The sequence below is a fragment of the Fukomys damarensis genome, unplaced genomic scaffold, assembly GCF_012274545.1.
Source record: "Fukomys damarensis isolate Sample0158 unplaced genomic scaffold, DMR_v1.0_HiC HiC_scaffold_11, whole genome shotgun sequence".
NCBI classification, from domain to species: domain Eukaryota; kingdom Metazoa; phylum Chordata; class Mammalia; order Rodentia; family Bathyergidae; genus Fukomys; species Fukomys damarensis.
This window is the reverse complement of record NW_022900923.1, coordinates 12,811,027-12,824,660: the sequence shown is the minus strand read 5'-3', so window position 1 is coordinate 12,824,660 and position 13,634 is coordinate 12,811,027. Positions and strand designations below refer to the sequence as shown.

At 44.0% G+C, this 13,634-nt stretch overlaps 1 protein-coding gene across 1 annotated transcript in view; it reads left to right on the top strand.

The window, feature by feature from the left end:
• Positions 1 to 13,634, top strand: part of LOC104875197 (kinesin-like protein KIF28P) — a 65,992-nt gene that overhangs the window by 13,773 nt on the left and 38,585 nt on the right. The window contains exons 4-7 of the mRNA XM_010642637.3: positions 1,505 to 1,540; positions 2,924 to 3,148; positions 5,028 to 5,182; positions 11,365 to 11,476. Coding sequence (XP_010640939.1) covers positions 1,505 to 1,540; positions 2,924 to 3,148; positions 5,028 to 5,182; positions 11,365 to 11,476 — 528 coding nt within the window. The remainder of the gene's footprint in view (positions 1 to 1,504; positions 1,541 to 2,923; positions 3,149 to 5,027; positions 5,183 to 11,364; positions 11,477 to 13,634) is intronic.

Below are 13,634 nucleotides of genomic sequence, written 5' to 3'. Positions count from 1 at the left end.
CCTTTCTGTGCTCAGTCTCTCTTCAGCAGTTTTGAGGATCTTCTCTCTCTCTTTTTTTTTTTTTTTGCTTGATGTCTTCATGTGTCTTTTCTCATTCAGCGTTCTGGATGCTCAGGGCATCTTTACAATGTGGAGATTTCTGTCCTTCGATTCTAGAAATCGTTTCTAGTATTATTTATCATAGCTTTTTTCTCCCCTGTATTTCTTCTGTTTCCCATTTCTGGACTTGCTAATTGGACTGTGAACCTCATGTCCTATAATTTTATTACCTTCTAGTGTCTAATTTCCACTTCTTGGTCTTTTTGTTCTGCCTTCTAAAAGATCCCCTCAACTATATTCCTCTACATTTTTTATCTTGGGCTATATCATTCATAAATTTAATTTAAAAACACTCCTGCTTGGGCCAAGGATTGAGCTCAGCGGTTCCGTTGCCTGCCTCGCAAGCGCAAGGACCCAAGATTGATCCCTGGTACCAGAAATAAATAAATAAAAGCACTCCTGCTTATTCTGTCTTTTAAAAATTAGCATAAAAATAGCATACTCTTTGTGGATTATATCCACAAAATGGCTTCTCTTTGAAGCTATTAATTATAGTACTTTTTAAAATGTTGTCTACACATTGCCTGTGTTCTTTGAGTTCCTCTTTTCAATGTATTTGCTTTGTTTTGTTTTGTTTGTTTTTTGAGACAGGGTCTCACTATGTAGTTGAGACTGACCTGAAATTTGCTTGTATAGCCCAGGGTGGTCTCAAACTCACAGCGATCCTCCTGCCTCAGCCTCCCAAGTCAATATGTTTGCTTTGATCACTGTCATCATATTAGGGACTTTCCTGTCTGTTAACCTTTGGCCATTGGGCCAGTTTGACAGAAGCGCTCTGAAGCTGTTTGTGGAAGCTCCAAGGCAATGAGAGTTGATTGGCAAACTCAGCAGACAGGCTGGCCTTTCCAGGGGTGCGGGGTAGCAGATTTCAGGCTTTTTCTCTGAACTAAAACCACCCAGATTTTCCCAGTCCTGCTCAAGAGTTTCTAGCAATAGTCAAGAACCACGAGAGGGTAAAAATCAATCTTTACCTCCACATCTGGTCAGACCGAGGGTGACAGATTGAGACGAAAGCACACATGCATACTGTTCTGTGTCTGTTTAAAACGTGTATCAATAACTTATCTAATGACATAAAAATTACTTGAGAACCCATGGCGTGTTGGAATAGGGCTTCCTGTATTGATAGTAGCTTTTCTGTTTGTTGGACATTTCTGTTGTTTCCATATCACATTTTCCCCACCGAAGATGACCTTTTTTTTTCTTTCTTTGGTTTTTTGGGACAGGGTCTCACTATGTAGTTGAGACTGCCCTGAAACTCACTATGTAGTCCAGGCTGGTCTCGAACTCACAGCGATCCTCCTGCCTCGGCCTCTTGAGCGCTGAGATTACAGGCGTGCACCATCACGCCTGCTCAGAGATGACCCTTGTAAGAGACTATTTACTTGTATTATTCTCTACACAGGTTACATTCAGTATGCTGGAAATTTACAACGAACAGGTAATGGAGATTATGTTTTCTTTTCTCTTTTTTATTTCCAGGGGTGGAGGGTAGCACTGGGGATCAACTCTGGGGCCTTGTACCTGCTAAGCATGCACTACCACCAGGTACACTCCCAGCATTAGAGATTATGTTTTCTCACAAGCCTAAGTGACTTTCTGCATCCTGATTACCCTCGGGACTCCCAATCCCTACCCTTCAGACAGGCCCTTCATCCTGGAGTTGACCCCCCCGCCATTCCTGCCGCTCCAGCTTATCGTAAGTGGCAGGTATGGCTTTCCTCCCTCCTCTCCTCCTTTCATTCCTTCCTTCCTTGTTGGCAGCGCTGGAAGTAGAACCCAAGGCCTAGTACATGCTGGGCAAGTGCTCTAATATGGAGCTACATCACTAGCCTTTTGAGTTTTTTAATGTCTTATTTTGTGACAGGGTCTCACTAACCCACTGTGTCGACCAGGCTGGGCTGGAACTTGTGGCCTTCCTGCCTCAACCTCCCCGAGTGCTGCGTAGGGCAGTTATCGGACTGTGGCCATTTTCTGCTTCTCACTGGACAAGCTGAGATAACAGCGGTGTGTTGACCTCTCCCAGGCTGGGGCAGGACTTGTGTGGACCGTAGCTTCCCCTGGGTCACTTGACTCAGACACTTGCTGCCTGGAGACCGCTGTGTCACGTTCCCTTCTGCATGTCTGTCAGCTCCCAGGACACTTCCTCACCGTCGCTGCACAGTGAAATACTTTCTCCTCCTCCTTCTCCATTGCTGACTCACACATGGTACTTCCGTTCTGCCATCTCCTCCCTTTCCAAGCACAGAATTTCTAAAAGCATCTTTTAAATTCAGACAGCTGTTGACACTGGGTGTCTTGTCCCCTGTGTCCAGCACTGATAATGGTCAGCCAGCCCTCCAGCGTGCTCCTGGCCAGCACTCCCCATGCAGTGACTGCGTGTTAGGGTGAGTGTGGACACAGATGACCCTCAAAGTTTTGGGTTTTTTTGTTTTTTGGAAGTTTTGTTGAGTTACTTTAAAAATAATAAAGCATGGGCTGGGGATTTAGTTCAGGGGCATTGTGACCGCCTTGCAAGCGCAAGATCCTCAGTTTGATCCCCAGTACTGGGCGGTGGGGAATAAAACACATCTCTAAAATGTTTTAAAAATACTTTTTAAAATTAGGCCTCTGGTTTGCTAGTTAAAACTGATTTTCCCTATTTTCTTGTTTACCTACATCCCTGTTTCTTACTTAGTTCATTTATGAGGTTGTCTGGTATCTACAGCAGTTTAATATTTAGTTATTCATCCACTGGATATCTAGTTGAACACTTACTCTATGGTAGGCAGGGATAGAGCAGCAAAATTTTCTTGAAATTTACATTGTTTCTTCTTTTCTACAGATAAGAGACTTGCTCTCCAGCACCAAAAAGCCTGGGGGACTAAAACTCAGGGAAGATCACCACCTGGGCTTTTATGTGGAAGGTCTGAAGTCTGTGCCTTGCAAGAACTATGCTCAAATTGAAAAGCTGATGGAACAAGGAACAAGAATCAGGACCACAGCTTCAACCAACATGAATGCCAGCAGCAGCCGGTCCCACATGGTAACCACCATTCAGTTCAAGCAGGTGAGTCCAGTGCATTCCCCAGTCCTGCATCCTTGCAGGACCAACCTCTGCCAGGGTTCCCAGTGGCACAATATGGTGGATGTTAGGGAATCCTTCTAGATCTGACCCTGGACTAAGGTGGCCACTTCTACACTGTGAGGTCAGAAACAAGAAAAAGTGAGGTACTTGCTTTTTTCCTGCCCCTCCTCAACATTTCTGCCCTGTCCTGGCCCAAGTTAGCCCATTACTGATAAGTGGGGTGGTCACGCAACTGCTAGACCCCAAAAGTACCCATAGCCGGCTGTTTTCCCTCAAGCAAATGGCATGCTCTGAGGAAAAGAATTTCTATCCCACATTGACCCAGGAGTAGACTGAAGATTTTAGAGTGACTCCCTGGTTTATCTTGGAGAATTTTGTTAGGAATGAGTCCATGCATCACCAGTATAAGGCCAAGCTTTCAGATCCATGAGCCCTGGGCCCCTCAAGACACTGAAGTACCTTTTTGACTTCTGGTACCAAGTTAATTCTTTGGAACTAAATAATCCACATCACACTCCACTAAGTAAAGTCTTTGATAAACTAGAGAGAACTTTTCTCTTCCATATTCTTTGGTGAGTATCAGGAGTGATCTATACAATATCCTGTTTGATCTAGAAATGATCATTCACATATTTTGGGTGAATGTTATAGTTAGCGATGATTATACCACCTCTGTCCTCCAAGTCATAGTACCAACAATAAAAAAAATAGTAACGATGAAAATTGTCTTGCCCTCACCAAGAGTAATGGACAAACACTGGACTGTGTCTGACTCTTTCATTTACCAATTCTAGGATTTTTGAGAAATAACTTGATCTCTCTGACTTCAGTTTCCTATCCTGTAAAATGGGATGGATAGTTCTCCCCCTAGGAAAGTTGGGAGGTTTGATTGAGATACTGCATTCTAAAGAACTTTGTAAATTTTTAAGGGCTACTCCTTTGTCTTTACAATGTTACTAAAACGCACAAACTTATATATGTGGAAACTATATATGAGGGACAGGGCTTCTTAGCATAGTCCTACAACCCCAGCTACTCAGGAGGTCAAGGCAGGAGGATGGCAAGTTTGAGGCCACCTAGGCAAATAAGTAAGACCGTCCTTAAAATTATTTTTTAAAGAGCCAGAGATGTAGTTCAGTTCTAGAGCACATGTCTACCATGTTCAAAGCCCTGGGATCAACCCTCATACCAAAAAACTAATAGAAAAAAAAAGCCTGTATATGTGATTTGCTATGCTGCTTTTAATTTCTTATTTATGGGCAAGGAAAGAAATTTAGCACCTGCCATACTCTTTAGTGGGGTCAGCATAACACCTCATACTACGTGCCAAGCCCGTTGGATCCACTGCACCTATTATCTTGAACCCTGCCCCAAACATCTCAGTGACATGGTACTGGTACCATTCTACAGCTGAAAGGTGACGCACAGGAAAGTTCAAGTAGCCTGCAAGAGAACCTGTTGAATTCTAAAATTTATGTTCATTTTACTACAGGACTATGCAACCCTGAACGATTACTTATTTTGCAGATTTCACACAGTGGTTTATATTTTTAAAGTTTATTGATTATACGCACACACACACACACACACACACACACACACACACACACACTAAATTTATCAGTGTATCCAATACTGCTTGCAAAAGAGCTTCTCAGACACGGGAAGAGGCAAGCAAGGCTGTTGGGCCTGGTACTGCAGTACTGTAAAATGTCATTGTAAAGATGATTTTATATGGGAAACTTTTTTTCTTTTTGCGTCTAAACTGCAGTTAGAAGAACTAAGTATGTGGACTAGGTTGACTTCCCATACAGCATGCATGCAGCACTCTAAGACCATCTGTCTGGGCATATTTCTACAGGTTTTTCTAGACAGAGCCTTTACCAAACAATCCAGCATCAATTTGGTGGATTTAGCAGGAAGTGAAAGACAGAAATCTTCAGGATCTGAAGGAGACAGACTGAAGGAAGGATCACGGGTCAACTTGAGTTTAACCAATTTAGGAAACGTTATCAGGTATGTAATCAGCGGGCAGGCATTAATTATTTCTTGGTTGGGCATAGTGGTGCCCAACTGTAATCCCAGCTCAGAAGACCGAGGCAGGAAGATACCAAGTTCAAGGCCAGCTTGGGCAACCGAGCAAGACCCTGCTCAAAACAACAGGGATTGTGTTAATCACTTTTATGTTGTTGGGACAAGACACTGACCCTCCCAACTTAAAGGAGGAGAGGTTTATTTTGGCTCATGTTTCAGTCCAGATTTCACAGGCTTAAAAAGAAGCGGCATGATGGGAGGGCCTGGGCAGAGGAGAGCTGCTAACATGGTGGTGACCAGGAAGCTGAAAAAGAAGGGCGGCGGGGCGAGGATGTGGCTCAGTGGTTCCACCATCTGCCTTGCAAGAACAAGGTTCTGAGTTCGATCCTGATACCACCGCCCCCAACAAAGGAAAGAAAGAAAAAGAAGGGAGGAGCTGGGGAAGGAGATATACCTTTCCATGCCATGCCCCAGTCACTGGCGTCTTCTGACCAGTCCCGCCTCCAGATTCCTAATCCTGGTCAGCTATAGGGTCTTCATAATCTGTTCACCTTCCACAAGCCCCACCTCTGAGTGCATGAGGCTTTAGATGGTCATTGCAGATCCAAACCGCAGTATGTCATCCCTGGCTCCCAAAAGAGTCCAGCACATCTCTATGCAAAATGCGTTTAGTCCATCTCTAAGTGTCAAAGTTTTAACTGTTCCAGCATTGTTGAAAAGTCCAAGTCCAACATCTTCTCTGAGACTCAAGGCAAACTCTTCTCTGTGAGCCCCTATAAAAATCAAAAAGAAAGTCGAACACTTCCAACATGCAAGAGCACAAGATAAACATTCTTATTCAAAGAGGGAGGAATGGGGGATGGAAAGGAATGGGACCAAAGCAAGACCGAAACCCAGCAAGGCAAACATTAAATCCTATAATTCCATGTCCAGCACCAGGGGGAAACGATGTGAACCCAAAAATGGCTTGGGTGGCCCTGCTCCTGCAACATTGTTAGTTACAGCTCTCGTGGCTTCTGTCTTGAGGTGGTTTCACTCACTGCCTATGGGCTCCTCAGATGTTCTACATTCCTGGCCAGCAATAGTTGTACAATATCCTCACATTGTACTGCCTTGAAATTTCCTCTGCCAGACTCTGCTGCTTTTAATCTCAGTCACTCACAGTCTCAGGATATGACATAGTGAAGTCAAATTTTCAGCCAGAGCATAATAAATGATTTGGAGTCCGATTGCCAATGGAGTGCTTGCTCCCAGCTGAAACCTCACGAGCCTGATCTTTACTCTCTGCATTTTTATCAGCATTCTGGACATCTGAGCTCTGATTACAATCTCCCATCAAGCCCAGTTTACAGCATTCTAGGGCTGCTTTTCCAGCCAGCAGCTCCAAAGCTTTCCACTGCCTCCCATACACGAGTTCCAAAGGCTTCTAAATCACATGGTCAGATAGTCATAGCAATGATCCCACTCATCTGATACCAGACTCTGTCCTGGTCGCTTTCATCACTGGGACGCAATATCTGATACCACAGCTTAAAGGAGGAGAGGTTTATTCTGGCTCATGTTTTAGAAGTGTCATTTCTTGCATGGTGGGGGGACCGGGGCAGAGGAAAGCTGCTCACAGCATGGTGATCAGAAAGCAGAGAGTGGAGGGAAAATGAAGAGGAAGATACAACCTACCGGGCCACAGCCCCAGTAACCCACCTCTTCCAGCAAGGCTCCATTTTCTAACACCACATTTAGCTACAGCACCCCATGAGTTAAACACCATTTAAAAGCCCGACCTATGAGCACATGAGGCTTTAGCGGAACATCTAGATATAAAACATAGGAATGTCACTCAGTGATTGAGCACCGCTGGGTTTGATCTTCAGCATTGCAAAAAAGAGTGAAACAAAACAGACCTCACAAAAACAAAAGGGGTGTGGCTCAGTTGTAGACCATGTGCTTACCATGTGATAAGCCCTAGGTTCTTAAAATAAGGAAAATTTAACGTTACTGTAATTATAACCCTTGGTTCATTGTTTGCTGTCATCATCAGTTCATGCCTGGCCCTCTATATATTTTATTTTAAACTAATATTCAACAAAATGACGCCAAGAAAATCATCTCCCAACTCCAGACCTATCTGGTGCAAGTTTCTTCTCCTACCGTACCCTTGGAGGTATCTACCACCCTGAATTTTAAGTTCCCTTCCCTTGTCCTTCCTCCTTTCTTGTTTTATTAATTATGACTATTACTGCTTAGTGGTACTCCTTTTTAAAAAAAGTTTTTTTGGGCTGGGGATTTAGCTCAATGGTTCCGGTGCCTGCTTTGCAAGTGCAAGGACCTGAGTTCGATCCCTGGTACCAAAAAAAACAAAAACAACAACAATAAAAAAAAATTTCTTGGGTGTGATGCTGGAGGTGGACCCCTCCTGCAAAATTCTCTACCACTGAGCCATAGCCTCAGCACAAGATTCTCATTTTTTAGCTTTATAAAAAAGGTAAGCTACTATATTATCTTTTTGCACTTAGGCTTTTTAAAAAAACTTATTAGGGTATAAGTTTCAGAAAATAATACAAATTTTAAAAATTCATTTCTATGAATATATATAAATATATCTATTCTTTCATCACTATCTGTATCATCTCTACCTCTATCTCTTTGCTCCTGTCACCCAAATCAAAACATAAAACATTTCCAAAATCCAAATTTCCCTCATACCCCCTCCAGTTGGTAGTCCTGCCAAAAGAAATCGACCTTGGCCATCGCACTAGTTTTGGCTAATCCTCTTGCTTGCCGAGATCATTTATTTGAGGTCCCTGGCGTATGTGCCTGGCTTCTTTCACCAGACATTGTATCCGTGAGGTGGTTCAGTCTCTGCACACAGCGATACCCACTTTTTCATTGCCATTCTGTCTCCATCGTGTGAATGTGTCACAGTGTGTCTTTGCTCTATTGATGGACGTGCAGTTGGTTTCCAGGTTGGAGCTATTCGGATAAAAGCTGCTATGAGCAATTTTTTTTTTTTTAGTTTTTTATAGTTTCAGGTTTTAAAATTTTTTATTTTTTATCAGTACTGTCTGTGGTGCAGTTTTTACATTCCGTGTGACACAACTCAATCCCTTTTCAGCCCCCTCTCCGTGCCTTCCTCACTGTCCCCCTCCATCGCCTGGTCCCTTTCCCATGTGCAAAGGATCTGTCTCCCTATGCCCTATCATCTATCTTTTGTCTTGGTTTTTATTTCTATCCTGAGTTTCTCATATAAGAGAAACCATGTGGTATTTAAGCTTTTGAATGTGGTTTATTTCACTTAGCATTATGGTCTCAAGATGAATCCATTTTTCTACTGATGGACACGTAGTTGGTTTCCAGGTTTGAGCTATTAGGATAAAGCTGCTATGAACATTTGTTTTTTTAGTTTTTAGATAATTTGGATGTTTTAAATTAAATGTTTATGTTTTATTACTCTTTGCTTAGGCATATGCATTGTAAATATCTTCTCCCAGTGATGGTTTTTTTAATTTTGATAAGATGTGTACTGATGAGCAGAATTTATGGCTATAGTCTATGCTGTACATTTTTAATATTTTGTTTAAGAGAGTTAACAATTTAAAAAGTCTACCTATATTACCTCTAAGTTCCTATCCAACTGGACTTGATTTCTGAGCATGGTGTGAGGTAGGTATCATTTTTGTATTTTTTTTCTTACATATCATCAATGTTTCCCAATTTGAATAGTCCCTCCTTTCCCCAGTGGTCCTCAGGATACTTTAGTCATATATCAAAATTTAGTATGCGCTTAACTCTGTTTCTTGACTCTAAAATCTCTTTTGTTTGTCAAAGCCTCTGTATAACTGTAGCAGTAGGCGGATGGTCTTTGAGGGGCCAGGGGTCTTCAAGGAGACACACACACACACACACACTCTCTCTCTCTCTCTCTCTCATGCACCCCTGGGTACTTCATCTTTACTCCCATGAAGAATGGAGAGGTGAGGCGAGACTGGCTCATACCAAAGGCCTCAGCACAGATGAGAAACTCAGGTTAGGCGAAGAAAGAGGAAGTCAGAAGTGAACATCATTGGAGGCAAAAGTTTATCTGTAAGGTCGGTCGCATGAACACAAGGAACAGCTGCCAAGCAACGGGTCACGCTACAGGGTAGGGGGGATTGGACTGAATTTCCCAAGTGGGTACCTGGAATCCGCTCAATTTATATGGGAGTAAACTGCTTCCTAAAAATAACTGTTTCACTGACCCGAGTAATCGAAGCCTTTGTTTCTGGGTCGAGGGAAGGTCAGGGTCTAAAGGGACACACAGTGAGTACATGTGATACTTTCAGAAGCACTGGCTTGCTTCTTGGAGTGCATGGCTTGCGACGAGCTTGTGAATACACAACCCCCAGGTCGCATCCTGTATCATCCTACCTGCAGCTCCCTCGAACTGGCCCTTCATAAGCATCCCTCATCCCTCTTCTGCGTAATAGAAGGATCTCTAGCCTTCATGTTTACTCTTCTTTAACCTCAAAAGGCATTAGTAGTATTTTTTATACAGTATTCATTCACATTTATTCCCCCTTCTTTTTCAATCAATCTTTCTTGTACCCAGAGCTGCTAGGATTAATTTCCTTCTGGTGGAACTAAATTCTTTACAGTTTCTTTTAGCAATGGTCTACTGGTGGCCCACCCTCCCTGCCTGCCTTTCTGCCTGCCTGCCTGCCTGCCTGCCTGCCTGCCTGCCTTCCTCCCTCCCTCCCTTCCTTCCTTCCTTCCTTCCTTCCTTCCTTCCTTCCTCTCTCTCTCTCTCTCTTTGTTTCCTTCCGGTGCTGGAGTTAGAACCAAGGGCCTCACATACGCTAGGCGAGTAGGCAAGCACTCTACCACTGAGCTACATTTCTAGAAAGCTTCATCTCTTTCTTGAAAGATGTTTTTGCTGTGTATAGAATTTAGATGGAGGCCAGGTGTGGTGGCACGTGCCTCTAATCCTAGCTTCTCAGAAAGCGAAGGCAAGAGGACCCCACGTTCAAGGCCAGCTTGAGAAATACACCCAGACCTGACTGGGCATGTAGCTCAGTGGTTCAATCCTCTGATCAATCAATATTTAAAAATCTTTTAGAATTTTCTTTTAGCTCATTATTGATACCATCCATTGTTTATATCTAATTGCTGTTCCCTTAAAAGTAGCCTATCTTCTTTATCAGCTGCTTTGAAGCCCTTTATTTTTGGTGTTCTCTGATTTGGCCATGTTGTATTTGAGTGTAAATTTCTATTTTTCATCATTGAACATCCTGGGATGTCGTAGCTGTGAAGATTAGTGATTTTCATCAGTTCTGGAAAATTCTCCACACTGTCTCTCACATATTGCCTCTACCCATTTTCTTCTTTTCCCTTCTGGAAGTTCCATTAGACTCTTGGGGCCTGCTGACTCTCTCCCCTGTTTCTAACACTTTCTTGCTTCTTTCCCATCACAGCCTGGGTAATTTCTTCTGAATTAATTCATTAATTCCAACTACCACAGTGTCTAATCTACTATTAATCTTATCCATGGTGTTTTCATTTTTGTTCCTCTTTTCCAAAAGATTAATTTGTTTTCCAATAAATTGTCTTAATTTTATGGATTTCTTTTTTCCTTCTTGTGATTATAACTTACAAATGAGATTTCCTTCTCCCTTTTCTTTATTCCCTTCAATGACAACAGCGGCTTTTCTTTGGTTTTGCTTGGCTGTTTCGTTTGAGGTGGAGTTAGCTTGCTGTGTTGCCCAGGCTAACCCCAAACTCCTGGGCTCAAGTGATCCTCCTGCCTCGCCCTCCCTAGCAGCTGAGACTACAGGTGCAGCCAGCTCTCCAGAGTAAACACTGCCTCCTGTGTAGTTCGATGAAGCAGGGTGGGGACTTCTCATCCCCTCCCCTATTAAGGGAGTAGGAACAAAAGACAAGGAGAGGACTTCCTGCCACTCCTGGGTCCTGTCTTCACACCACTAGTGCTGCACGGATTTACAGTCACAGCCCCTTCGCTTTTGGTGTGTTTGTCTCTTGGTCCTGGCTTCCCTCTCCGATCTTGCTTTGGCATGTCTGCAGGGAAGTGTCAGCTGTAGGGGGTTCAAGTGGGATTTGTGGGTTGTTCCTGAGGGAGCAGGTTTCTTCCTGGTGCCCTCTTCTAAGCTGCTGTTGGTTGACTTTTCATCCAGTGCTCTGGCTGACGCTGCCCTGGGGAAGAGAGTCCTGCATATACCCTACCGAGACTCGGTCCTGACCAAACTGCTCCAGTCGGCTCTGGGTGGGAACAGCAGAACTACTTTGGTAAAATTGCTTTCTTATCACGTTTTAGACTGATTTAGTTATTATGGCTATTGACATTGGTATTAGGGTTAAAATTCTTCTCAGTGCACCCATAGTAGAGCACTTTGCTATGAGCTGCATATGTGTGTCCTAACCCATCACCACACGAGACTGGTGCCTGTACTGCTACAGTGGTCAAATAAAGCTTTTCTATTACTGACTCTAATTTTAAATTTAGTCTCTTCTGTAATTTTCAGGATCATATATTACTTTTTGTTTTTACAGTGCTGGGGATGGAACCCAGGGCCTGGTGGGTGCTAGGCTACACACAGCCTGGAACATGTTTTTTTTTTTGTTCTTTCCTGTTTGCTGGGGATGGAACCCAGGGCCTGGTGGGTGCTAGGCTACACACAGCCTGGAACATGTTTTTTGTTTTTTTGTTCTTTCCTGCGGTACCTGGGGGTGAACTCAGGACTTTGTGCTTGTGGGGCAGGTGCGGTTCCACTGAGCTAAATCCCCAGCCCCTGGAACTTGTATTACTTTTACGACAAGAAAAAAAAAAACCCTAACAACATAGAACATAACACCCGCCAAGAGAAAAAAAGGGCCGAGGATTTAGCTCAGTGGTTCCAGTGCCTGCCTTGCAAGCACAAGGGCCTGAGTCCTATCCCCAGGACCAAAAAAAAACAAAAAACATAACACCCGCAAAGTCATGGTATTCCCAGTCGGCAGAAGACCAGTTCTTAGAAGGCGGGCTGTCTGGAGAGCCACTGGCTCTGGCCTTGAAGCAAAGCTGTGGCGTGTGGATGGCCCATGGTGAGTTATCAGGGCGGTCTGCTCACCAGCTGCAGGGAGGGACAAACCCAGGCAAACTCTTATCTCCCGCATGCACGGTCCTCTAAAAGAGAAAAGCACCCCTGGTGGCACTTGGAAGGCTTCTGCTCCCCCTCACACAGTAAAGCACACCTTTACTTTATCTCTTAATCTTGCCTATTTTTAAATACTTTGTTTGAAAGTTATTTGGTTGTCAGTTAACTGTGAACCTCCATGGGCCTCCTCCCGAGACCCTGTAATAAAATTGTGCACATATGGGCTGGGGTGTAGCTCAGGGGTAGGGCACTCGCCTAGCACGCACACGTGGGGGCCCTGGGGTCAGCCACAGCACAATGCCCGTAATGGCCTCTGAGCGTTAAAGCCCAACAGGTCTGGGCGGGTGCATACAAAGTCACCTGAGACTGTGAGGCCAGCAGGACAACGTCTAGGTGTGCACATTGGCAAAACCACACCTGCTGAGACTAGACAGGACTGACTGAAATCAGTAGTGTTTTTAATTACTGTTGCTTTGTTGGTTTGGGGTTTTTAGTGCTGGGGATTGAAGTAAGGGCCTTGTGTGCTAAGCATGTGCTGTTCCACTGAGCTACAGCCCGGCCCCATTACAGTGATTTAACAAAGAATGTCAGGGGGAGGAGGTGAGAGGTGATCGCTGAACATCTTGGGAAGCAAATGAAACAGAGTCTGCAAGATCACCTTCAATCCCCATTTCCAGAGTCTCCCCAGCGCCAGGCCCAATTTTAGCGCAGATCTTAAAACCCCATTTCCTAATAACAATGACCACCTGAAAATACTGCTGTGCCAAGCGAGGTGATGCAAATGAACACTTTATTTTTATTTATTTTTTTGGTACCAGGAATCAAACTCAGGGGTCCTTGCTTTTCTGAGGCAGGCGGTGAACCCACTGAGCTAAATCTCCAGCCCCAGCACTTTAAAGCTATAAAGTAGCTGGGTGTGGTAGTGAATGCCTGTAATCACAGCTCCTCCAGAAGCTGAGCAGAAGGATCACAAATTGAGGCCCAGCCTAGGCAATTTAGCAAGATTCTGTCTCAAGATAAAAATTTAAAAGGGCTGGGGATGTAGCTCGAGGCTTCCTGGATTCAATCCCTATATTGAAAAGGGTGAGGGGCAGGGGCTACAGACTTCTTTGCCAGACTCTTAATGCTCTAGGACCCGAGCCTCCATAAGCCATGTGCTACCACGAGCACAGTTAGGACGTTGCCCCTGGTTACCATTAGTGAGCCAGGACCAGCTCCAAGTCGTCAAAAAGGTTTTGATTTGAAAAGTTTGTTTTCTAAGTTCTAGAAGCATGACTCCAAAATCAGTACCCATGAGCAGTTCTCATTGA